The following is a 24472-nucleotide window of genomic DNA, read 5'->3' on the forward strand; positions in this document are numbered from 1 at the left end:
ATTAGTTTTCAATCTAATTTGGTTAAAATTTGTTTCATTTCAAAAACTATATTAAATACTTAGTTCCATTAAAAAAATAGTTATTAATTATTGTTTTATTGATGTAACTGACATGCTCTTACAGCTATAAGTTGTAACAATATAAACAGTGGTGCAAATACTTCACTATATTCTATGGCTGAGTCACCTTGTAGTTTTCTACACAGTAAAAATTTAAATACAAATGTTAAGCCTAAAAATATATAACTCCAAGATGCTCGGTAAATGGAAGCTTTGTAGGAGGTCGCTAACGTCATCCTTATACAGACTATACAACAAAAATAAGCATTCATTGCATCACTTACAAATAATGGGGCGAATATAGTCCACCAGGCACTGTTTACTAAGCCGTCGATTTTAAGAGCTAAAAGAGCTGAAAATATTGTTATTGTGATCAAATTGATCCATATTTCGAAAACTGTGAGTCCTATCCACTGCACTATTTCACTTAATGTAAAAAACATTTTCACTGGTTTGCACCAAGCATTGCAGTTCTGAATATCCTAATATGTATTGAAGACGAGTGTCTGACTTGAGCTCCGAAATCTACATCATCTGTCAAAGGTTCCAGATCATCTGAAAATATGGAAAAATTCCAATAATAAATATTTTTATTTGAAATTTATTTAAAGTTTGTAGAAAAACAACTCGCCTATCAGATCAACCGTTCCGGTATTAACTTCAATTTGGCAGGTCCCAGAAAACAATATTTCAAGTTGTAGCGCTAAGTTACAACATCTTTGTATTGCGGCACCTAAGCCGTGTAGTATTATTTCCTTTTCACCTTTTGTAAGCAGATCGCAGCATTTGTCTAGTTGGGCCTATTAATAATACACATAATAATTATAAAGTTGCAACATTTTCTTTTTTAAACATTTAAAATTTGGTTATCGTATGGTCTGTAATGACAGACCATACGATTTAGTGGTTACCTTAAAATTTGTCTTTTTCGTCACAAATATGACATTGTTGCCTTCGACAGGTCGAACTGGTAATCGTTTTTTAATAGAAAACTTTTTATTAGGGATACGTTTTGGATTTTTATTATCCTGTTTCTTTTTCTGGTTGTTTTCATCTGCCATTATTTTGACAACACGACTTCAGACTTGCCAAAACAATTGCACAGATAAATATTTAGAATTATTGACAGAATATCATACATGAAATTTATATGTACATGAAAATCAGTGTGAAAGTAACTGTATTAGGATTGTAGTAGATACTATAAGGATTCTAGTATTTACACTGGGATTAGATATTTTTAAATAATATTATTTGTTTAGGAGATCATGCTTTATGCAAAATTAACATATACTGCCGGCCAAAAGTTTTAGACCACCCTCATCAAAGAATAAAAATGAAATAAAACTCAAAAAAAATACGAAGCAAGAGGTTTAATTAATAATTAACATACTTATACATACTTCCTACACATACCTCAAGAAGAAAAAAATAATAATTTACATTAAAAATGCAATTAATATTTAAACAGATTTTTCATCAAAAAACCCTCCCTTGCATTTTATTACTTTTTTCACTAGTCTTGGCATACGACCAATCAATTTGTCGATTGTCACTTGCGCAATATTGTTCCAGCTTTCTTGTAAAGTCTTCCACATGTCTTTTTGCGAGGAGGGGCAAGAACTGCGTACATTTCTATCAAGCTCTTCCCACAAAAGCTCGAACGGGTTGAGATTCGGGCTCTGAGGGGGCCACACCATGTTTTTTAACACCCCTTCTGTTTCTTTATCTTCTAAATAACCCCTGCATAATTTTGAACTATGTTTAGGATCATTATCTTGTTCGAAAAAAAAAACTATTTTCAATTAATCTTACACCAGACGGAACGGCATTTTGTTGTAGTATTTGTTTATACTGCTCTTTTTTCATAATTCCTTCAACTCGTACCAAATCTCCGGTTCCATAGCCCGAGAAGCATCCCCAGACCATAATGGAACCACCACCATGTTCGACGGTTGGTAAAACACAGTCTGGCATCATCTTTTCCTCAACGCTACGTCGATCGAAAATTCGTCTTTTCGATCTAAATATTTCAAATTTGGATTCATCTGTCCAAAGAACTTTTTTAAAGTCTTCTTCAGTCCAGTTTCGATGGGTATGGGCCCACTGCATCCGTTTCTTTTTGTTTTGTGGCTTAAGTAGTGGTTTTCGAACGGCAACGCGACCAAGTAAGTTAGCATCTCTCAATCGTCTTTTTACTGCAGTCTGTGACACAGGTTTAGATCAGGATTTGTTCACTTCTGCACGGATTTGTGGTGCTGTTAGGCGTCTATTCCGCTTGCTGGTAACGACGATAAATTTATCCTTGCTAGAAATGGTAGCTTTTGGCCTTCCCGATTGCAAACGATATATGCCAGTCTCCTTGTATTGTGTTATGAACAGAAGTCTTCGACAAATAAAGTTGAGAGGCAATCGCACGTTCTGATTTGCCTTCGTTGTGTAAAACAACTATGGCACAACGAGTTTCACTGCTAAATTCGCGCACTTTACCCATATTAATGTAATTACTTTAACAGTGATGAGCTCAGACTAACCAAGATTTAACTTTATAAAAACTCAGGTAAAAAAAATATGTTTTAGAATGCTAAAATAATCCTGAATTTCTTTTAACTTGAAACAAAACCAAAATTATTAGTAAAGAGCCGCTCATAAAAATATTACAATGACTCTACCACCCGGTCCCTGCGCGGCACTCATTAATGTTTTGTAACAATAGACCTTTATAGCATCATAACTTATAAATATATTGCATTCTTTTAATTTTCCTATGGTAAGAAGGGCCAACGAGTAGACGGCATACTTCATGGGATTCATACTACCGTCAACCATGGACAACTGCAATATGGTAATGCGGATGCGTTGTCGGGCTTGAGTTCAAGGGAACGATATAAGAATGCTGATGGCCCAATGACCATCCTATCAAAAAGCAATGCCCTTGGCCTGAATTGAGAGTCGAGTTTATTTAGTATTATTAGTAACATAAAATTATTACTAAATCATTAATTTTAATAAAAGTAGATGGTACAAATATACTTAATAATCTACAAAAGATTAAAGGCCTCTCAAGATGATTGTTCCAAAACCCGTGTTTGTTGAATGCGGCACGAACGGTAGTTTAGGCTGTAAAAAAACACCTCGGCGCGTTATCGATTTAGTTTCTTACACTGTTTTTTATCTTTAACAATAAGAAGGAACTGGTACAGAAAGTTTATTAAATAATAGATGTGGGATCAAGCCATCAATAAAAAGAATAACGTTTAGAAATATATACTGTACCTATGACAGAATACCAGCGAAATATTCTCAATAAAATGCTTGATTTTATTTTAAAATTGACACATTTGACACTGAAAATTTTGCGATTGTGTACATAAAATGGTATAATTAAAATTTGTCTCGACAACCTATAGTATAAGATATGTAAAGAAAGATTGAGCTATTTATAATTTAGTTCATATTGGTTTAAAATTTTTGTTATGGTCGGAAAATGTTAACATCGGAAAATGGGTTGTGTCTGTTGTTCGTTAAGTTCATTTGTGTCGATTGTCCTAGATGCATTAGAAAGGTACGTGCAAGGCCGTTATTCACAAATCAAGGCTTAATAAGTCTAAACTACAATGATGATAATTTTCCAGAGTATCGTTATGCACTGTATGTGCGATGCTAACATGTTGTTTGATGATAACGATCATAACTGTGATGGTTCTGGGAATAGGAATCGGTTACCATTATTGTTTTGTCCAAAATTCTGTTGAAGCCATGGGTAAACTGCATGCTCTATTCATATTGTTGTTACATAACTTATTCGTAATCACAGTCAGTTCTTATTTTCATTTAGTTTTTCACATAAATATTTTCTTCGTTTTATATTCATCGAATAACATTTTTTCTTCCATAAATAGGTAAATCGATGTTATTTTTTTCCATATTAAACGAATTTTTTTTTGTTTATTAATAAATTGTTTATAAAATTTGTTCTATACTTTATTTTACAACAGCAAAGGCTGCCGAAGCTGCTGGGGCGTTACGATCGGGTTCGGGTCCGGGCCGTTCAGGGCCAGGCCAGGTCATGCGTTCAGTAGACAAGGCTGTTAAACGTGGATTCGCACACCGCATTTCGAGAAGAGAAATCCTCAATCCAGATGGTAACAACACTATCAACTTCAACAGAACTGCGAACATCAGTAATGCTAATATTTTTTAAATATATATCCAATTTCGTAATTGTGTTGTTTTGTTCGTGTTGTAAATGTATTTATGTAAGTTTAAACAGAATAAAGACACTTTTATATTCAGGAATTTTATTTAAGAAATGTATGGTTTTTAAAACACATCAATAAATATATATGTATATTTTTTCATTTCCGACAAGATTCTTCATAGTTCCTCTTGTTTAAAGTGATCATTAGTCAAACATTGATGACAAAATGCTAATAAATAAGTAATCGAAGTGACCAACGTACAATTTTCATAAAGTTTGTAAGTAATATTCTTTTAAATCATTTTCCGACCAGAGGTATGGGTGGTTCCGTGCTGTTAAGAGGTCTTAAAAATGGGATATTTGTCGTCGTTGTATTTCTAGATCGTCTGAATCTACCAATTAATCTTCGTGCTAAATCTCTTTCATGGGGTAAAAGTTCTGGCTCCTTAGGAGGTCTAAAAGAGCAATGAAATAATTATCGTCACTATTCGCAAAAAAATAAAATCCATTAAAAGACATGTTACCTCTCAGTTTCCAAAAATACTACTGGAGTTTCCGTTGTTTCCAAAAACACCTTTTCCCCTGGACTTCTTGTTTGGTAAACCTCTATAATTTTTTAAAATATATGAAGATTAAGAATGTGTTTGTATATATTATGGTATTCTTTTTGGAAATTAAATCCTATTCAATTCTTACCGAGGATAGGTTCTGGAGCGTGTTCAACTTCGGATCGATTAACAGCGACTAGTCGGACCACAGGTCTACCTTCTTGACCTGAACGTCTCATAATCGATTCCTCAGTAGTTGACCTTGATGACACTAAAAATGACAGCACATTAGACATCTATCTAACACATAGGAAGTTGTGTAATATCTGCATGTATTCGCATGCCCAATAATGATGGAGTAATATTTTATTATTTACATACTTGCAAACGAGGCTAGTTCTTTCTGAGCGTAGTGGTATCCCACTGATATACCATATACCATGAGTATGATTATAGTGAACATGAGCAACATTAATACGAACGCGCAACATGCCCAGGTTAAGACCCTAGAACAAAAAGTGTACTTTTGTCTAACAAAGACAAAAAATTTCAATGTAGTGAACACTTATTATCCTTTAGCTTACTTACCTTTCGACACAAAAGATCATCGAACAAAATACCGACTGTATTAAACCCATAATATTAGTATTTAATATCTGTCATGTATATTCATTGGAAAAAAAGTTCCCGCTAATATTTCTCAGTATTCAATTTGTTACGTTCAAATTGTTCATAAAATAAATAATTATATAAATATACCTAAATTAAAGACAGCGTCAGAAAATGCGTCAGAAAAAGCTTGACACAGAATTTTATTTCTGATTTAAAATTACCGGTAATATATTGCGTTTCGGAATTTCTATGAGCCCCCAATTTTTTTTGGATTTAGTAGATAGTTTATAGGTATGTATTGTTATCATTTAGACCTCACTAACTAGATGTGGAAAGATCCATTTTTGAAAATTATATTTTGAAAATCATGTCTACAGTCACGGACAACTTATTTTCAAAAAAAACTTTTTGTTTTGAAAGTCGATAGGTGAAATCTGGGAACTTTGATCTTTCTACTTCATCATTGCTACCTGCGCTTTAGGCACATCAAAGATTTAGAATACTCTTTTTTTCAATATTTTTCTAAAGGTCATGGCGAGTGGTGTTTTATTCAAATGTATATTGCCTGTTATATTTTTTTTTGCTTATGTTGTAAACATTTTTGAGATTATAGCGTAAAATTAAGAAATACGCCAGAAAGTTAAGAAATCGATGGCGGTAGATGATAAATAACAAGGACCAACTGTCAGACATTCACACCTCGTCTGTCCGTGATCACGGTTGCTGCAAAGTAACCGAAACGTCGGGATTATGTAGTTTTTAAATAATAAAATCCGCGTAGTAAAATCCGAATAATACTGGTTTCATCTTTGAGATTCCATAAAAAAAACATATGGATCTTGTTATCATTGCGCCTTAAAGCAGATCAAAATAATTTTCAACGTGTGAAAGGAACGTATAGGAGATGTATACTTTGGCAAACAAAGGAAACGAAAATTCTAACAGCAACCATGATTTTTATTGAACAAATTATATAATAAAGTAAAACAAATACAAAATAGTCTCAAGACACAACCGATTTACATTTTGCTCTGATGACGTTAAAAGTTAAAACATTATTGCTGTCATTAATACCAATTAATTTATTTTATTTACTACTAGGGTAACAAATATTTTCACTTACATTAGATAACAGGCAAATGCAGATTAACATCATAAAACACAAGCTAGGTGCTACGGTTATCGAGTAATATCAATTTCAATCAAAGAAATGACAAAAAAAACAAATATTGCTAATAGATTAAGGAGTAAAATTGTATATAACGTATGAAAATAATAAAATATTAATGTTGTTATTCTTTGTAACAGAATCAATTTAAAGTTTAGCATACGTGCTTTATAACTAAATCCGTTGAATTGGCGTAATTAATTTAGGACAACTGTCTCACATAAATACTTTTTTTTTTGTCTAAAACAGATTAGAAAAAAAAAGAAATCAAATAATAGCATTTGAATAGCGATTACAATAAAATGTATTCCAATAACAAAATATATATTGTGATCCTTGCGATTGAAGTCCTTTGCTTTTAATTATAAAAAAAGGGAATATAAAGAAGATAAATAACTTATATAGTGATGTTTTATCAGTCTTTAAACAGCCAGTAATTGTTGATGATTGTTAAAATTTGGTAAGATGAATCAATAAAAAAAGATTTAAAATATTCGCTTTAGTCTCATTGAAAATTATTGGTGAACAAACGCGTTTCTATTTTGACGTCATAAATGTTTGTATGCTCTATGTTCCAGTGTGGTTGTGACGTCACACTCGGGCCCTTCTTTAGTTACCATTTGATATGAAGATGGTGCTTTACACTTTTATGTTGGGTAGTTGTAAATTTTGCTAGCGTTTCTCTTTTAACATCATTATTTTGTTTTTGAAGGTCGCACTGTCACGTATGACGTCACCACTAAATACCTTGTCAATGAACTTATTGTTTAGCGCTGAAGTACTTCCTATATGATGTTATTCTATGATATCAGAAATCTATCGTATTTTGTGACGTCACAGCGGTAACGTCATAGCTGATGCATTGTAAACGGCTAGTGTTTAGCGTGCAGCACCTCCCACAGGCGCAGTTCAGCGAGTGCCGCTCGTAGCTCGTGCTGCAGTTGTGCCGCTAGGGCCGGTGCCGCGTGGGAACTGATCGCGCCTCGCAACCACGAACGGACGGAACCGGCGAGTACACTCAGAGGACCCAGACCGCTGATGTGGAGGTCCATACCGCTGGTGAACATGTTACAGAGAACAATCAACATTCGTTTACGTTCAGTTTGTTAATAATGTTTGATCACGACCATGTAATTGAAGTGATGTATGAGAAAAGATCCATATAAGTGGTATTTCCGTGAAGGATTGAGTTTCTTTCAAGATCCTTCCAAACTTTACGCCTGGATTCGGAGCTGAAGGTCAGGTTATCGTTATTTATTCCTATTATATTATTCCAATATAGACTTACTCCATACAGTGTACCCGGAGGTCGTCGAGCTGAGCGTAGGGTTCCCACCTCGTGAGTCCTACTGTGATCGCGAGGTGTACCCTGTTGTTTGGGAGCGCGGCCGCAACCCTTCCCCCCACCCCGACATTCCCCCCCGCGCCCCTCACACGGTACTCGTCGTAGCCGATCTGTTATATATATATATTATTTATATTTATCGTTTTCGCGGAACGAAACACATTAAAATCTTTAATAAAAACTAAATATTCATTAAGCATTCATATCAAATTTCCAAAAAAAATATTGCTTAAGTTGTCTAAAAAAGGTTATCTTTAAAAATCTTTTATTATGGAATTGTTAGAGGTTTTTGCATCTCTTGTTAAGCAAAGCCATCTCTAAGTTCTTTACGCTGAGTTTTGAATCAATTATTTTCATTATGGTTTCAATAACAGTAAAATGTCCACACTATATTATAATAATATTAGTGACCTGCAAATCTTTAATCCTCAGTGTGACATGGAAGCTCGTCTTGAGCTGGTCTGGTCTTGTGATGCTGACGTCATTAATTCTGTTGATGGTCGCCAGGTTCTTCATCCAGCCCGTGTCAGACTCAAACTTGCCGATAAAAGACGCTGAACCTATCTGAATGAAGTAAGTGAATGAGAATATAAATAGTAATAATACTGAATATATTAATGTATTCCTTAAGTTTCAAGCAATATAATATTAAGCATTACTTAAATGCCAAACCAGGTTATAGTTAAATTCATATACCTTGTGCATGAAAGTTGCGTGTAGCGAGGGTAGTTCGAGAACTTCGGCGCAAGTCTGTAGGAGCGTTCGTCTCATATTTATCAAAACAAGGTCCACCACTCTGTTACCATTCAGCGCCAATTGATCAACCATTGAACTGGAAAATTTGCATATCATCAAGGAGAGTTTTTCTCATTGAATTAATTTTTTAAACTGATCTTCAAAGCTAAAATTTTTTTTTATGTATATCATGAATTACATATAATTTCTAATATATTTTATGTTAGAAATTAGGAAACCTTCATTTGAAAGATTAGCGAAATGAAATATGTATAAACTTGAATGAAAACGTAAATTTATTCACGAAAAATGTCTCATAAGTTAATTTTACAGAAAAGCCTTACGATATTCTCAAATATATTACTTTTATTTTTTTTATAACAAATAATTACATCTTTCTGTTTCCACTAAAGTCAAAATAAAAATATATTTCTTCACAATACTCTAATAACGCTCAGAAAAAAGTGCTCTAATCCTATATTAACCCTATACGATGATTTCTGTATTTTTTTGTCTGCGTAAGTGAACATGACCTAAATAGATGTGACAAAATAAAATAAAGACAGCCAATGTATAAAATTAAAAATATATAAAAGCCTAGCAAAGCAGAAGACCGTCCTGATCTTATTTTCCCTGTCTCTTCCACTAACCTGTAAGCCTCCATCATACTGGGGTTGCAAGTCATGAGATCAGACACGCTGGTCGCTTGTCGGAGTACTTGATTCAAATGTCGCTCTAGCTTCTGACGGAGTAGCGCAAACAGAGGAAGAGACAATGCAGCCGTTAGAGGAAGGTCATCTAGAGGTTATATTTTGTTTGTCAGATTCATGTATTAAATCTTGGTAGAATTTTTTCTACTATAAGACACTGTCCAATCTAATAATAATTTTACCCATTAATCTAATGGAAACTTATAATTAATACCATGTAAGTAATTAATTACTAATCAGATTTTTTTATCAAATAAATAATTCGATCTAATCAGTCTTAATAGTTAGTAAGTTTTTAATGTAGGTCCCACTTACCTAACTTAACTTTTTGATTCTCTATATTCAAGGTCATAAGTTCAGAAATAAATAAAAAAATTATGTGCAAGAAGTGAAAAAACAAACAAGATTTAGTCAAAATCAGCAGTACAATGTATGAACAACGAAAAGAGAAAAGCATTGTAAATAGTCTTGTTTCTTCAACTACGTCATCACGTAACATGAGTGATTTCATAATAAATAAATATATTTATTACTAGCGGTTAATAAGTAGTTGTTAATAATTTGTTACATTGATGTTTGATTTATTACTGCGACTGTACAACATTAGCTTGTTAAAACATTAGCATTTTTAATGTTCCTTTCATTGACCTTGTCATAGCGTTTCGATATTTTTAAGGTGTGCATTTATATTTTTGTAATATTGATAATTTGAAGCCCGGTGATATAAAAACCAGTTTTTAAGTTTTAATTACTTTATAGACTCAATCTTATTATTCTTCATTATTTCAATATTCTGCTGGTTATAAATTTTACATTCACAATATCACCGTTAAGTTATTAAATTTTAATTTCCATATGTATTTGTGTGTATAATACATTAAATGTATTTTTTTACTTATATTTGTATAAAATATATCCACCAAGTGCGCTGTATAGGAATGTTCCTTATATTAACAATGACCAATAGTGACATTTTCATTATATACAATATTTAAGTCACTTAAATATTACACAAAATTATATATATATATATATATATATATATATATATATATATATATATATATATATAACGATGGCATCATTCAAAATATTTATTAGAAAAAATAATAATTGAAATGCAAGGTAATATAATATAAAAGTAAGGCTTAAGATGTAAAGAAGATAGCTGTTCTCACATACCAATATGTTTAGCTAACTGTTCCGTGGTTGTATACTCGTAACCTCCATCTCTTTGTGGTGATCTCCATGACAGCTAGGAGAAAGTAAATACTTATAGGATTTAATAGAATTTAAATAAATATTTCAACTTACAAATACATATAATGGTGCCTCATTATTTATTAAGAACACCAAATTAATCTATATCCAAGATTTATTACATATATCTTTTGTATTTATTACTTAAATATTCCACAATTTAATTGATTTTAATAGTATAGGTAGATTTAAAGATTGGCACCTTCAGCAACACTTCATCATGAAGAAAATCAATGCCAGGGTTGATAAAGGAGAATGCGTCATCTTCAAGAATAAGTCCAACATTCACATCTGCAGTCATGTTTGATAATGTTATACTGTAATTGTTTTATATATATGTATATTCATAATTGTATGCCATAGAGGATTTATATTAACAAGGATTTGAATATAATTCAATTATGAAATGTTTTACAGTATTCAATATATAAAGTAGATTGTGTTCATATCAAACCTTTTTTCCTCTAAAGCAAGACCTAAAATACACATACTTTTAATAATAGTTGTTGTTGATTCTTTTTTCAAATTCAATATTGACTTACAGTAAATGTCCTTCAGCCATAACAGGTATGAGGTTGTATAGGTTTTCATTATATGCACTGTACAACCCTGTAATATTAACTTCACCTAGTGAACACTTCAACTGGAGTTCCATGGATTTAAGGTCCAGAGATACATTCTGCATGTGGAATGTTGGAGGTCTAACTAATGCCAACCTTGTCAGGTTTCTGTGGAAGATGTATATGAAATGTTTTAAATCTATTTCAAGGTAATGGACAAGACAATCTTAATATTCATGATATTTTCTAGAAAATTAACTTACACCTGAGTATTTTTAGCAAAGTATGAAGTATCTTCCAATATATCAGGCTTAATTTGTTCCCCATTTCTAGTCTGTTGTAGAGCAACGTTTGTGAAACTCTGTAAGCAATGTAAATAAAAATCTGAAAATAACTAATACACATAGAAATTCGGCATTCCTAGAATTTATTTACTCTTTTGATAACATCTTGTAAATTTGGCTGGATTTCTGTAAGAAGTTCATCTAGCTCCTTCTCAATGTCAACTGTTTCTGTCTCCGTCATCTTTTTGAAAACATCACTTATATTTGTATAAAATATAATACTAGCTCCTAAAAAGCGTTAATGGTTAAACTATGAGATATTTCGAAACATATTGAATGCCACAACATCGAATGTCGATTTGACAAATTACTGTCAAATCACAGATGTTGCTCGTCATATTGACAATCGTTAACAATATACGTACTAGCAAAATATCGACAAAATAAATACAATAATTTTATTACTTATACATTCTCAGAGTCTTAAAAACACTCATTCACTTAATTTTGATATACAAAATAAAGGAATGTGGGTGTGATTATTGTAGATGGGAAAAAGTTTTACCATTTTTTATTACAATCTTAATACAAAACTCTTTAAAAATTTGTATTTATTGATATTCATATAACAATTCAAGAGATTGCTAAAGTTGCAAAAGCATTTATGGAAATGATATTATTAATTAATATTTTATTATTAATAAAATGTTGAATATTGTTGTTTTAATTGAGGACTCTGTGTATAAAATATATTTATCCCTAATTATCTTAAGATATAATTAATTGTTGGCAGTGTAAATTTAAGGGCGATCGGAGTCTATTCTGGTATTCAAGGATTTAGAATTCATATGGTTCTGTCCCTGGTTCTTCAAATCAATGTGAATGTGATATGGTTGAATAAGTTTTTTTCTTATTCATATTGTATAGAGTTATTTTTTTGGATTTTACTAGTTAGAAATAGAACCGATCATGGTACTTGCTTGAGATATAGGTATTACACTTCTAGGTATTCATCCAGATACGTATGATTTTGCCTTTAATAAGATTTAGCACTTTTTAATCGCACCAACAACTATAGGAAATAAAACTGAATAAAATTCATTTTCATATCTAATTTACCTATCTAGTCTAATTAAGAGAAGAATTCTAAGGTGGCTTACCATCAGGTAGGTGGACGTCTGGAAAAGTAAAATAAAAACTTAAATGATTTGACAACGTAAATTCATAAAAGCGAAAGTGTTAGAATAACCGTAAAGCGAACGTGTACTCGCAAAAAATGGACAAGTTTTGATGCATTTCTCCAGCATAGTGAAACATAAGAAGCTAGTTCGGGCTGTGAGATTGGGTTATGCAAGTTGACAAGCTGAGCTATTATTCATAAATAAGGATGAAAAGATCTAAAAAACGAAAGAAGACGTTAAGAATGATGAGAGTCGATTAGAGTCGATTGCATGTAGAAGATATGAGAATGTTGAAGTGGATGTGTGTAGTGACAAGAATGGACAGTATCATAAAGGAACATGTTAGGTGTAGTCTATGACATTAGTGAAATGAAAGCGATTATCGTGATACGACCATGTTATGAGAAGCTATGATACGAATGTGTGTAAAAAAATATTGCGAATAGTCGTGGGTGAGGGAACTTTAGAGTAAGGCATAAAAAGGACGATTGCAGTGTCTTAGACAGGATATAAGAGAAAGAGGTGTGAGTGATAAGATGAGAAGTAGATGTATGGAAGTTAAAGACACATTGCACTGACTAAAATTTAATTGGAACATAAGTAAGAAGAAAAAAGGAGTAAAAACTGCAAAACATGTTTAGCTGATTCGTATGTTTGTTGATTGTAAATCAGCAACACAGAAATGATAGTCGCTTTTTATATGAAAAAGAAGTTGAAATAGTCACTGCTCTCATACTTTTCTAAAAATTATCTTATCCTTAAAATTGACCGTTTACTTGCAATAATTATTCTCATATATTTTTTTTATCATGTCTGACAACTTATTGCTTGAAATCCATTGTTGTATTTATATTGATGCATGCTTGTGTATTGCCATATGTAAATCTGAGTTCATTTACAAACTACACGTAAGTTTAAAATTATCCAACTGTACTTAAAATTGGTGTGATGTAGGTATGTAGGTGTGATAGATGGCCATTATATCTAATTTCATTTATTTGTGGTGCATACCAGATTGCTTCCGTAAAAATTTTTCTATTCTTCGAAAGTACGATTTTTTTTTGTCATATAAAATACGTAAAAAAAAGCTACACGCTTAACACCTCAAAACAGACGTAAGCTAATGCACGACAGAAGCAACATCTCGGGAGAGATAAGATTGGATAAAAGATAAGATCTCCGGTGAGAGGGTGGTATTTCTCCGGTCGATCCAGCTCATGATCGGACTGTAGTTACTTGACCACAGTTAGGCTTAAAAATATAAGTGTAACCACCTGAGTAATTTGTGACAGCACGATTTTTTGAAATTTTTATACATAATGAGATCTAAGATTTTCGCGAGTATTCATTTAAATGAAACTAGTATTTTTCGGATTTACTACGCGGATTTTATTATTTAAAAACTACATAATCCCGACGTTTCGGTTACTTTGCAGCAACCGTGATCACGGGCAGACGAGGTGTGCCTCGTATTTGTAGTTACATATACTCTTGTTTTAAAGGCATGTTATAATTCCAGTCTTGCACATTCACAAAATAACACTATTCAGTCATTTGCACCCACCACAAAAAAAGAGGTTGGTGAAATAATTGACAAATTGAACGTAAACACAAGTAAAGGCATCGATGACATCGGCGTAAAAGATATAAAGTGTATAAAATACTTTATTCTAGATAATCTTACTGACTGTTTTAACAAATGTCTTACACACCGAAAATTCCCCGAAAGTTTAAAGATTGCTAAAGTTACGCCAGTTTATAAATCCGGAAGTAAAACAGATCCGGGGAATTATCGGCCGATATCTGTTTTACCAGTTTTGTCAAAAAATTTAGAAAAATTAATATATGTCCGTCTTTATAATTACCTCAATAAACAAAACTTCTTTTTTAGTCAACAATATGGCTTTCGTCCGAAATCTAATACACTTTCAGCAACTGTGGATATTGTCACCAAAATTAAAAACGTGTTGGATAGTAAGCAAATCGTTCTAGGTATCTTTAGCGATTTAAAAAAGGCTTTAGACACGGTCAGCCATAATTTATTATTACAAAAACTACATAAAGAAGGTATAACAGGTTCGGCAATCAAAATTTTAGAATCATATTTACACCGTTGCAAGCAAATTGTTAAAATCGAAAAGTTTCAAAGTAAGCCCGCAACGTTAACATATGGAGTACCACAAGGCTCTATCTTGGGACCGCTATTGTTTTTAATTTATATAAATAGCATTAGTACAATTGATTTGTCTGGAGATATAACTCTTTATGCGGATGACACAAGCTTATTTTACTTTGGTGATAACGTTATAAATATAATTGACGTAGCTCAACGTGATTTAAATGTTATTAGCGAATGGTTTGTTTGAATTTATTAACTATTAATACCAAAAGATCATCATATATGATCTTCGCGCCTAAAAATAAAAATATACCAAATCATGACCAACTAACAATTTTTAACGAGCCAATAAATAAAACTGATCATGAAAAATATTTAGGTCTTGTAATGGATAGCAAGTTAACCTGGCAATATCATTAGATCATCTTAAAAATAAAATATCCCCTTTGATAGGAGCACTACGTAAAATTTCCTTATGTATACCTAATACAATTCGTCCTATTATTTAAAATTCTTTAGTAAAACCTCATATCGAATATCTTATTGAAATATGGGGAACTGCTGCGAAGTCTAACATAAAGTCATTACAAACTTTACAAAATAAAATTATTAAAGTTCTTTATAAATATGATTATATGACGCCATCCGTTGAATTATACAAAAAAAAAAAAAACAAAATTTCTTAATATAAATCAATTATACACTTTAAAAACCTGCATGTTGATTAGAAAAATAATAACAAATAAAACACATTCACAATTACACTTTCATAAACAAACACACACATACCACACTAGAAAACGTAATAAACAAGAACTTCCAAAAACCAGAACCAACTATGGAAAGAAAAACATTTTATTTGAAGGAGTTCAAATTTATAATAAATTATCAGACTTAATCATTAATAGCAAGATTTTCCTATATTCAAAAAACGTGTAATGGAATATGTGAAAAACAATTTACAAGTTAATGTAACCCCTACCTAAACATGTTTGTGTAATATAACTACCCGCAACAATTCATTTTACTGTATATAATTCATAAGGCAGACTTTTAAATGTACCCTTATGTATTGTACAAGCAAAATTATTGTAATCTCTTATTATAAGTGAACTTTTGTGTTCTTTATGAGAAATAAATGTCTTTAAACCGAATTACCAGTGATTCGTGTTTTATAGGGAAGAGACGAACGATAGACCGATTCGACATATATAGCATTTGTCATGCTTTATAAATGTTAAAATATAAAAAAATTAAGCAACCGCCTACTCGGTATAAGGAAAAACCGTATTTGTAAGTCGTGGTAGAAACTTGTAAAATAAAAATAAAAAAATTAAGTACACAACGGGACGGGGTGTAGCGACGAATGCTTCGGCGATACCGGCCCCTATGACACATGGGTACATGAGGAACACGGGTTGCTTTTTAGTCAGTAAGAGTCTGACAATCCCCTTCGCACTTCTCCGAGGGCGGCGGGGCTCCGTGAGGATTTTCCAACCCGACAAAAAAAAAAAAAAACTAGAAAACGGGTAACAAATAAATATTAATATAATAATATTCAAATTGAAATGAAATATTAAAATATTTTTGATGTTATAAAAACTGTGTTTACGACGCAATTTTTATTATCCAAATTAAATTATGTATTAGTTAAAAAAACAAAAAAAAAATGTCAATGTTATTGTTAATTGCTCTCATTAACGGTTGCACAAATTTTTGTGACATTAATAGAATTTCGAAAATTGCTAATGTCGGCTACCAAGACATGGTAGGTCTTTAAATAATTTAACAACTAATTAATGGAAAACAATTTTTAAAGCATTTTATTTCGTCATTTCTTGTTTGAACGACGGTTGCACATATTTCTTTTTGTTTAGACGTTTATTTCTTCTTAGTTTTGGCTTCTTGGGTCTCTTTTTAGTAGTTGATCGAGGCCTTTTATATTGATGGTCATTTCGTGAATATTCCACATGTACAGAAATATCGATGTCCCGTTGAGCACTTTGTTCCTCTGATTTTCCTTCACCGTTTTCTTTATCTTCATAATCTGCTGAATTCTTTAATTTTTGAGCTTTATTATTTACTGTATTATTATCTCGATCGTAGTTTTCGTTTGTTTGTGTCTTCTCACTGGTCTCATCAGGGTTGAAAATTTTATTTTCTTCTGAAGGATTATCATCATCCGTCTGTTTTTCGGTTGGGTCTTTATACGCCGCGAATGTTGGAACTGTGAACGCAAACACCATTTTTCTATACAGGTGATATTAAATGAGAGAAATTTGTCCGATAACGATAGGCAAAAGGTCTGATGTATGGAGTTTAGCGGTACTATATTAAATGAAGTAATAAATAAATGAAATGAATAAATGTAAAATGTTCAAGTTTAAAAAAAAACAATTCAATATACTGATTTATATTTAGAATGATTGATCCAATAAGTAGTAAGTATATCACCGCATTTGTCCAACGTGCCGAGCATATTAATATTGTGCATCAGGGTGTTCGTCATGAGAGCGATGACGTGACGCTCGAGGACATACTTGAAGTTGGAAATCATCCTATTAGCTGAACCTTCCACTGTCAGGGTCTCGGGCCTGATAGAGATTAGTAGACAAAAAATGTAAACAGCTGAGAAAATAATTGATCAAATAAAAATTATGCAAGTTATATGTTTACTTGGTCTGTTCGAGGTATCTGAAACTGATGTCCGAGGATTCAGATTCCCTTATTAATTTCAATTCCATGAGTGCTGTTAAATCATCAGCTGTGAGGGTCAACACTCCGGTGACGGAAGGTGAACCCGACTGAGAGATAGTGTCGTATCTATATTGTAACTGCAACCAATTGTAAAAGTATGTAACAAATGTTTAGCAGTTCTAATTTGTGGTCGTGGTGGCATAGAGGTTAACGGCCCGCCTCTCGTGCATGAGGGCGCGGGTTCGAAACCTGGCAGGTACACATGTGATTTTTCAGAGTCATATGTACTTTCTAAGAGTATTTAGACACCACTGACAGACGGTGAAGGAGACCATCGTGAGGAAACCTGGACATATAATTTCAATTTATCAGTTTGAAATCACCAACCCGTCTTGAGTAAGCGTGGTGATTAATGCCCAAATCTTGTCTATGTGAGAAGAGGCCTTTGCTCAGCAGTGGGCTCTGATAGGCTAATGATGATGATGATGATGATGATGAATTATAAATTATATATAGTGTGTCAATTAATGGAATAAATAACACAAAAGAACGACATCAAACAAGAGTAACACCAAATTCATTTTAACTTTAAATAACCAAATAAACGAAAGCATAATCTAATGAAAAATGATATCTGTTGACGTCGACGTTGCGTTATCCGGAATTGAGTTGAGTTTGTCACAACTTGGTAGTCCCAGTTAACTAAAAACAGTCCAAATAATATGAGCTTCAAAGAGCATGATTACCATCTATTATCATGTAGCTTATTTTAATATCTAGTTATTTAAAGAATATTTAAAAGAGAATGACGGGAGACGAGAAAGAGAGAGAGAGAGAGAGAATATTTTTATTAACGTTACATAATAAAAGAGATTGTAGTAAAATATTGTATACTTTCAAGTTGCTGAATCCCACAACGGCGTCGACATGTCTTAGGTTATTCTCTTTAGAGCCAGTGGCTATAGAACGACGGTAGATACTGTCCAAGCCTCTCAGTACACCATCCCTCAATCGAATGTCCTGTAACATTCATTTAAGGAAAATTTAAAACAATCTATGTATTGACATTTCAATATTGCCTGTCTTTAGTAATAATGTATATAATTTTTTATGACAAGGGGGCAGACGGGCAGACGGCCTACCCGATGCAGGTAGTACCGTCGCTCATTGACATCCGCAACATAGTTTTGTGGATGCGTTGCCATCCTTGATTGGGGAAGAGGGAGAGTAAAGGGGAAAAGGGAGAACGGGAAAAGGGAAAAGGGGGAAGAGTAATATAAGAAATATCGTGTTTTTGTCTCTATTTCTTTTGAGGATATAAGCTAAATTAATAAAAAAAAAATGATTAATAAGTGATCTGCATCATGATTTTGTGACACCGTTAATTTATTCTATAAGTTCGTGTAAATGTCTGTATTACAGACTTGTGATTGAAGGCCCTTGATATAAATTAATAATTCCGGGCTGTTTAAAAGTTGTCCAGGGAATTGTTGGCTCTGTATTGTAATGAGTTTTATTATGTAAAATAATTTACCCCGCCACTTTGAGTTTTGATGGTAAACGTCGGTAGTTGGACGGCGTGAGCTTGTATTTTATATATTTTCTGTTTTATGATGTCTATTACTTTGTCCGCATAATTGTTGAGAGCCGTTGTCTTCTCCTGGTTGTATTTTCTAAAAATGTTAATCGAAGTGTTAATCAGAGCATGTAATGTATTTTAATATATTAAAAAAAAAATTACATACTCAAATTCATTGTCTTTAGCCACAATGAAGTATGCGAGATAATCATTGAAGTAGTCTCTAATCCATTTATCTAAATCAACTTGGAGCCGCTCTGTGAAGGACGCTAAAAATATTAAAAAACGTTAAACTTATTAATATTCGTGTGTATTATGTGTTATTTAGAAATCAGATTTATTTTAAAGTTACTAAAAGTGTAACGGAGATGAATGTGCCGGTGTATCTTATTATCTATTAAATGTTAATAACATAATATACATCGTTCAGTTTTTTGAGATTTATTTTTTTTTAATTTTTTCTCTGTTTCGAAATTTAAGAGGAAAAAGTCTGATTAGGCGGACCTTCGTTATAATTCGACGCTAAAGTTTCAGGTTAGATGTTGCTAATGATTCATTAGACACGCCGCTAAGGTTGACTTAATTGGGCTCATATAAAACATTCCGGTATCAAATTCAAACAGTGGAAGATATTATAATAAAGCGAAAGTTATGGGAGTTTCATCATTGTTATATGAAAAGTTATTTGTGTATATTTACTAGCGACTTCATTTATTTCATTTCATGTATTGTTTCAAGGAAATATCCTATGAATTCTTATTTATTGGATAATTGTTTTGTTTTTACTACTAACAAGTAACTGCAACACAATATATGGTTTGTTATGCATACAGTTACCTATATTCTTGGTTTCCATACTGAAGCTGTTACTAGAATTCCGGCCCTTATACTGAAAGCATGAAGCCATTGAAAATATTTTTTTTTATATAAAAAATCTTTTATATATAATATGATTGCACAGTAGTTTCGTTCTCACTGCTTTAAAGTTTAGCTAAATTAAGAACTTTAATAGTAAAATATAAAACTATATACATTGTTACCGTCATCATAATACCGTCCATAGAAATTTCGGATGTCACAAGTTCTAAGTTCAGTCGTTTGTCTAACAGACGATAGTGGCCGTCTACTACGTATGATACGTTCTTTAACAGAAACCTGTAGGTTGAGATTGTTAACGTTTATTATACATAACTTTACATCTATTTTCAACTAGACTTATTTTGTCTAGATCAGTCTGGTCTAATCTAGTCTAAACCAGTTTAGTCTGATCTAGTTTGTACCAGTATAGCCTGTTTTTACTCCATCAACTTACTCTACTTCACCGAATGATGGATAGTATAACAGATGTGATGTTTCTTGTAGTGTGTGGCTAATGTCATAGGAACCTAACAAATGAAGGTCATTAAGGTTCAGTCTGGCTTTCAATTCTAAAGTTGTGAGATTACTCTCGAGTTTGACAACTCTGAACCTCGTGTTGTTACGCAGCTTCATGCGATGGAAAAATCTAGAACAATTAATTATGTTTCTTAAATTGCTGGATTATATTGGCTGACAACTGGATAAAGGATAAAAGTAGCGAAAAAGTTTAATTGGGATTGGGAATTAAGATTTTTTATGAAAGATAAGTTAAGAACACACAAACAGCGTACAATTAATTTAAATGAAGGTGTATTTGACGCTTTTGAGGCGTTTTAAAGTCAAGTTGTGTAATTATTATACATTTTGTGTGGTTTACTTACAGAACAGCATTAGGAATTCTCATCATACAGCTGCCTCCGAGATTTATACCGGCAGGGATCTGACTTTGGTCCACAAAAGCTTTGTGTTCAGCACGCTCAGCTATACCACGCGTCTTGAGCATTGCCTGTGCAATATTACTTTAGTTTCTTGGGAAACCAATATCCGCAAAGAACATACTATCAAGATCAATAAATATTAGGAGCTCACTAATGAACTGTCTAGAAATGGGTTCGTTGTGGATTTGTACGCGGTAGAAGCGGGAGCGAGAGTCATAACAGCTAAATCACTCTACAATCTGCTAAAATATTTGGGCCTATCCAGGACTAATATTAATTCATTCTTGTAACGTACTCCAAATCAATACTAGTAGGTTCTTTTCAAATTTGGTTAGGCAGAGAGAGAAGCTTGGACGGTGGAGGTGAGCGTTTAACGCGCGTTAGATAGGGGTCCTTTGAACCTACACCTGGGTCGCAAGTCCCAGGCACTGTTGAAGCTTCTCTCCCTACAACGCGATGGAACCGGCACCCGCACGGTGAATCCATTGAATGCTAAGAGGTTTCATCTTTGGCTGACAATAACAAAAGTCCAAAACAAATCTAAACGGATTGCGATTCCAACAAGCAAATTGTTGTGGTTTTTAATAACAAATTGGTTTCTTTTTATTTTAAAATCATTCTTTATTGAAAAGTAAAGCGAAGAAAAAAATAATAATTTCAAAACCGGCCGTCGCTTTTGAATTTCAGTAAGGCAAACGATTGGCTATTGATTTTTCTGTACGAATATATCAATAGATGGTGTAATATCGAAGGGCTTGTTATTTATATCCTTGTCACAATACGTACACCCAATTTGGTTATGAGTAACGATTTATACATTGTTATTTTAACTTAACTGGTTTTTTATTCCTCTAAATGAAACCTTAATTGGATATGGTGTTTGAAATATTTGTATGTTTTAATAGTTTTCAATGTTTTTTAACAATTATATGAGGATTATAGTATCGTACAGGTAATTTGTACCTTAAAAGTGTTTTCATTTAAACAATTTCCCTTTTGAATGAAGAATAAAAAAATTGTTTTAAAATAGTTTTGTATAAGCGTTTCATATAATATTTATGAATTGGTTATTTGATTTGAACTTCATGGGATACGGTTTGTTCTAACGAACGAATTATAGCAGTCTGCAGTCTAGTCAAAGGTAACGACTGTTTGAACTCACGTCTAGCATATTTTTATCAAATTTATTTCCCCCCACTGCTGCTTGGAAGATTTGTCTCACTTCAGCGTAACGTTCTGAAATAATGAAAAGGTTATAGCATATGGCGAGGTTATTTAAAACTGAACACAAGAGGTAAAGCTTCCCAGGATGACATACATTTAAATAATCCTAATAACGATATATGATTATTCAACATGAATGACATCCGTGATTCGTGTTTTCATTATTTGTATACATTTATAAATTTTTTACCGTCAATTTCATCTGCAACTGCAAAATGCTCTTTCGCATCAAACTTAATCCAGCAATCGTCTTGACAGTTTGTAGAAAAGAATAACAAAGAGAATAATAAAATAAAATTTTGTTTACACAAAGAGACACTCTTCTCAAGCATTGTTGTATAGAAGTGGCATTTAATATGCTATATGCAGTAAAATTTTATGTTGAGACCATGAAAAGTTAATTAAAATGGCTTTATATATCCTACCAAATCCATCTTCACATAGGAAATATTAACTTAACCATAACAATTTCATATTTAGAATTGTTTTAGATTGCTTTTGGATTATTGTTACTGTCAGCCAACTTATTGATCAATCTCCAGACGATTACAAACATAGTTTACACATACACATGCATTTATTCAATGTCTCCGAAATTATTGCACAGGCAATGCTGAAGGCGCGTGGTATAGCTGAGCGCGCTGGACACAAAGCTTTTGTGGACCAGAGTCAGATCCCGGCCGGTATAAATCTCGGAGGCAGCTGTATGATGAGAATACCTAAAGCTGTTCTGTAAGTATATATAAAGATTATTACACCTTGACTTGAAAACGCCTCAGAAGCGTATAATTAACCTGCATTTTATTAATTGTACGCTGTTTGTGTGTATCTTATCTTTCATATAAAATCATGATTCCCAATCCCAATAAAACTTTTTCACCACTTTTATTTTAAATATAGCCCTCAACGAATATAAGCCAGCTACGTTAGTGAAATAATTAATTGTTCTAGATTTTTCGATCGTATGAAGCTGCGTAACATACGAGGTTCAGAGTTGTCAAATTCGAGAGTAATCTCACTACTTATAATTGAAAGCCAGTTTGAACTTAACTGATCTACGAGAGGTGTTCAAAAAGTAGTGTGAATGACATAGTAATGGGTGAAGACAAAAAAAAAATATTATCACAGAAAAATTAGGTCTTTGTCATAAAACCCTCAAATAAATAGCTTTCTATCTTGTATGTGTCGCTCAGAGCTCATTGGAACTGATTCAACAAGATCCTGATCTTGTTTAGGATCGATTCGTTATAATGGACGAAGCGTGGCTTTATTACTAAGATCCAGAACCGAAACAGCAATCGATGCCCTGAAGAAGACTATCATCTCCCACATCAAAGAAATTCAAGACTCAACCATCTGCCCGAAAGATCATGTATTCAATTTTTTGGGATAGCCAGGGATTGATGATGATTGAATACCTTGAGCATGAAGCCAATGTGTTGCAAATATCTACTATTACAGGCAATGTCTACGCGGAACAAATAAAAAAATACGTCAGAAAATCCCTAAAAAGCTAAGATTGAAAGTCTCGAAAAAAGTTTTGTTCCATCAAGATAACGCGCCGGCGCACAAGTCTTCAGTTGCTATGGCAGCAATCCGGGACGCTGGCTTTGAGAATCTCTATCATCCTCCATATTCACCGGACTTAGCCCCTAGTGATTTCTACTTATTTCTGCATTTGAAAGAACACTTGAGAGGTACAAAATTTCAAAATGACGAAGAATGGAAAGCCACCGTCAACAATTTTTTAGGGAATTTAAAAAAAAATCATCTTGAGTTAAATAAAATCATTTTGACTTGATTTACAAGCTGTTCAATCTAAAATTGTCAGACATGCGTGTACAAATTATTTGAGCCTACTTGGTCGAATCGCTCTTTCCGCTATCGATTGGAGAGCAGCCTCTTCTCCCCCCGCTTAATAAGAGCAGGAGTCCCTCAGTTTCTGTCCTCTCCCCACTTCTTTACTCGTTATATACAAGCGATATCCCGGTTCCAAAACGACATAATAGCAACCGACAATACAGACACTAATACCCCCATGACATAAAATTACTATATCACACACACCGCCTTTGCCGGAAAAGACTAGGTCACGTTTCATACACGTCGCTACGGCGTTCTGCCATGGGGGCGTCATGCAGTCCCATAACCCGATGCCACCCTCTCCTTCAACGACTTCCTAAGCCGGTGACGCTGTCAAAGCTATTAGAGCTAACAGCTACAGTCGAGTTGAAATTAAAAATAAAAAGATTATAATCACAGGGATCGGACCTCTTCTAAATAAGAGATTCATCAGACCGTCTTCGATGATACCTTCAATAGTCTGAGATCCTGGCTATAATAAGAGTAAAGGCATTGGTGAGGTCAAGTGTGCTGACGTCACTCTTTTAAAA

The 24472-nt window shown here is 33.0% G+C and overlaps 5 protein-coding genes across 6 annotated transcripts; 1 reads left to right on the plus strand and 4 right to left on the minus strand.

The window, feature by feature from the left end:
• Window positions 1–80: 80 nt before the first annotated feature.
• LOC116770299 (transmembrane protein 203) lies at window positions 81–1153 on the minus strand. Of its 2 annotated transcripts, XM_032661717.2 has the most exons (3): window positions 972–1153; window positions 692–860; window positions 363–615 (listed from the first exon to the last, which is right to left on the minus strand). In XM_032661717.2, exons 1-3 carry the CDS (start codon window positions 1119–1121, stop codon window positions 506–508), a joined length of 429 nt encoding a protein of 142 aa, XP_032517608.1. In that variant the 5' UTR covers window positions 1122–1153; the 3' UTR covers window positions 363–505. The 2 variants fall into 2 exon arrangements, with proteins under 2 accessions (XP_061383819.1, XP_032517608.1); XM_061527835.1 differs by lacking the exon at window positions 972–1153 and having other exon boundaries at window positions 81–615; window positions 692–834.
• Window positions 1154–3383: 2230 nt separating this feature from the next.
• LOC116770197 (uncharacterized) lies at window positions 3384–4351 on the plus strand. Its single transcript, XM_032661566.2, has 3 exons — window positions 3384–3625; window positions 3696–3823; window positions 4059–4351. The coding sequence occupies exons 1-3, from the start codon at window positions 3564–3566 to the stop codon at window positions 4262–4264; spliced, it is 396 nt and encodes a 131-aa protein (XP_032517457.2). The 5' UTR covers window positions 3384–3563; the 3' UTR covers window positions 4265–4351.
• On the minus strand, window positions 4345–5611 carry LOC116770196 (uncharacterized). The gene is made up of 5 exons (XM_061527784.1): window positions 5398–5611; window positions 5191–5315; window positions 4958–5080; window positions 4786–4867; window positions 4345–4716 (listed from the first exon to the last, which is right to left on the minus strand). The coding sequence occupies exons 1-5, from the start codon at window positions 5445–5447 to the stop codon at window positions 4560–4562; spliced, it is 537 nt and encodes a 178-aa protein (XP_061383768.1). The 5' UTR covers window positions 5448–5611; the 3' UTR covers window positions 4345–4559.
• A 746-nt stretch (window positions 5612–6357) lies between these two features.
• Window positions 6358–11850, minus strand: LOC116770377 (uncharacterized). Its single transcript, XM_061527818.1, has 10 exons — window positions 11635–11850; window positions 11463–11560; window positions 11182–11367; window positions 10842–10956; window positions 10562–10634; window positions 9320–9467; window positions 8631–8766; window positions 8346–8498; window positions 7878–8044; window positions 6358–7645 (listed from the first exon to the last, which is right to left on the minus strand). Exons 1-10 carry the CDS (start codon window positions 11722–11724, stop codon window positions 7462–7464), a joined length of 1350 nt encoding a protein of 449 aa, XP_061383802.1. The 5' UTR covers window positions 11725–11850; the 3' UTR covers window positions 6358–7461.
• Window positions 11851–16579: 4729 nt separating this feature from the next.
• On the minus strand, window positions 16580–22489 carry LOC116770446 (uncharacterized). The gene is made up of 12 exons (XM_061527874.1): window positions 22270–22489; window positions 22018–22091; window positions 20799–20923; window positions 20372–20563; window positions 20100–20214; window positions 19897–19948; window positions 19226–19328; window positions 19015–19153; window positions 18375–18500; window positions 17460–17617; window positions 17238–17377; window positions 16580–17010 (listed from the first exon to the last, which is right to left on the minus strand). The coding sequence occupies exons 1-12, from the start codon at window positions 22409–22411 to the stop codon at window positions 16607–16609; spliced, it is 1770 nt and encodes a 589-aa protein (XP_061383858.1). The 5' UTR covers window positions 22412–22489; the 3' UTR covers window positions 16580–16606.
• Between the last annotated feature and the right edge of the window lie 1983 nt (window positions 22490–24472).

Source organism: Danaus plexippus (assembly GCF_018135715.1).
Source record: "Danaus plexippus chromosome 13 unlocalized genomic scaffold, MEX_DaPlex mxdp_15, whole genome shotgun sequence".
NCBI lineage: Eukaryota > Metazoa > Arthropoda > Insecta > Lepidoptera > Nymphalidae > Danaus > Danaus plexippus.

Excerpts from the sequence above, each read along its gene's own strand:
- LOC116770299 (XM_032661717.2), bottom strand. The coding sequence starts at position 1,121 with ATGGCAGATGAAAACAACCAGAAAAAGAAACAGGATAATAAAAATCCA. Across the intron at positions 861-971 it reads CGAAAAAGACAAATTTTAAG|GCCCAACTAGACAAATGCTG; the intron begins GTAACCACTAAA and ends TATTATTAATAG. Across the intron at positions 616-691 it reads CGGAACGGTTGATCTGATAG|ATGATCTGGAACCTTTGACA; the intron begins GCGAGTTGTTTT and ends CCATATTTTCAG.
- LOC116770446 (XM_061527874.1), bottom strand. The coding sequence starts at position 22,411 with ATGCTTGAGAAGAGTGTCTCTTTGTGTAAACAAAATTTTATTTTATTA. Across the intron at positions 22,092-22,269 it reads AGTTGCAGATGAAATTGACG|AACGTTACGCTGAAGTGAGA; the intron begins GTAAAAAATTTA and ends TCATTATTTCAG. Across the intron at positions 19,329-19,896 it reads TATGGAAACCAAGAATATAG|CGTCCTTCACAGAGCGGCTC; the intron begins GTAACTGTATGC and ends TAATATTTTTAG.
- LOC116770197 (XM_032661566.2), top strand. The coding sequence starts at position 3,564 with ATGGGTTGTGTCTGTTGTTCGTTAAGTTCATTTGTGTCGATTGTCCTA. Across the intron at positions 3,626-3,695 it reads GTCCTAGATGCATTAGAAAG|AGTATCGTTATGCACTGTAT; the intron begins GTACGTGCAAGG and ends ATAATTTTCCAG. Across the intron at positions 3,824-4,058 it reads AAATTCTGTTGAAGCCATGG|CAAAGGCTGCCGAAGCTGCT; the intron begins GTAAACTGCATG and ends ATTTTACAACAG.
- LOC116770377 (XM_061527818.1), bottom strand. The coding sequence starts at position 11,724 with ATGACGGAGACAGAAACAGTTGACATTGAGAAGGAGCTAGATGAACTT. Across the intron at positions 10,957-11,181 it reads ATGGCTGAAGGACATTTACT|TATAACATTATCAAACATGA; the intron begins GTAAGTCAATAT and ends AAACAATTACAG. Across the intron at positions 8,499-8,630 it reads ACGCAACTTTCATGCACAAG|ATAGGTTCAGCGTCTTTTAT; the intron begins GTATATGAATTT and ends TACTTCATTCAG.
- LOC116770196 (XM_061527784.1), bottom strand. The coding sequence starts at position 5,447 with ATGGGTTTAATACAGTCGGTATTTTGTTCGATGATCTTTTGTGTCGAA. Across the intron at positions 5,316-5,397 it reads ATGATCTTTTGTGTCGAAAG|GGTCTTAACCTGGGCATGTT; the intron begins GTAAGTAAGCTA and ends TTTTTGTTCTAG. Across the intron at positions 4,717-4,785 it reads GTATTTTTGGAAACTGAGAG|ACCTCCTAAGGAGCCAGAAC; the intron begins GTAACATGTCTT and ends TTGCTCTTTTAG.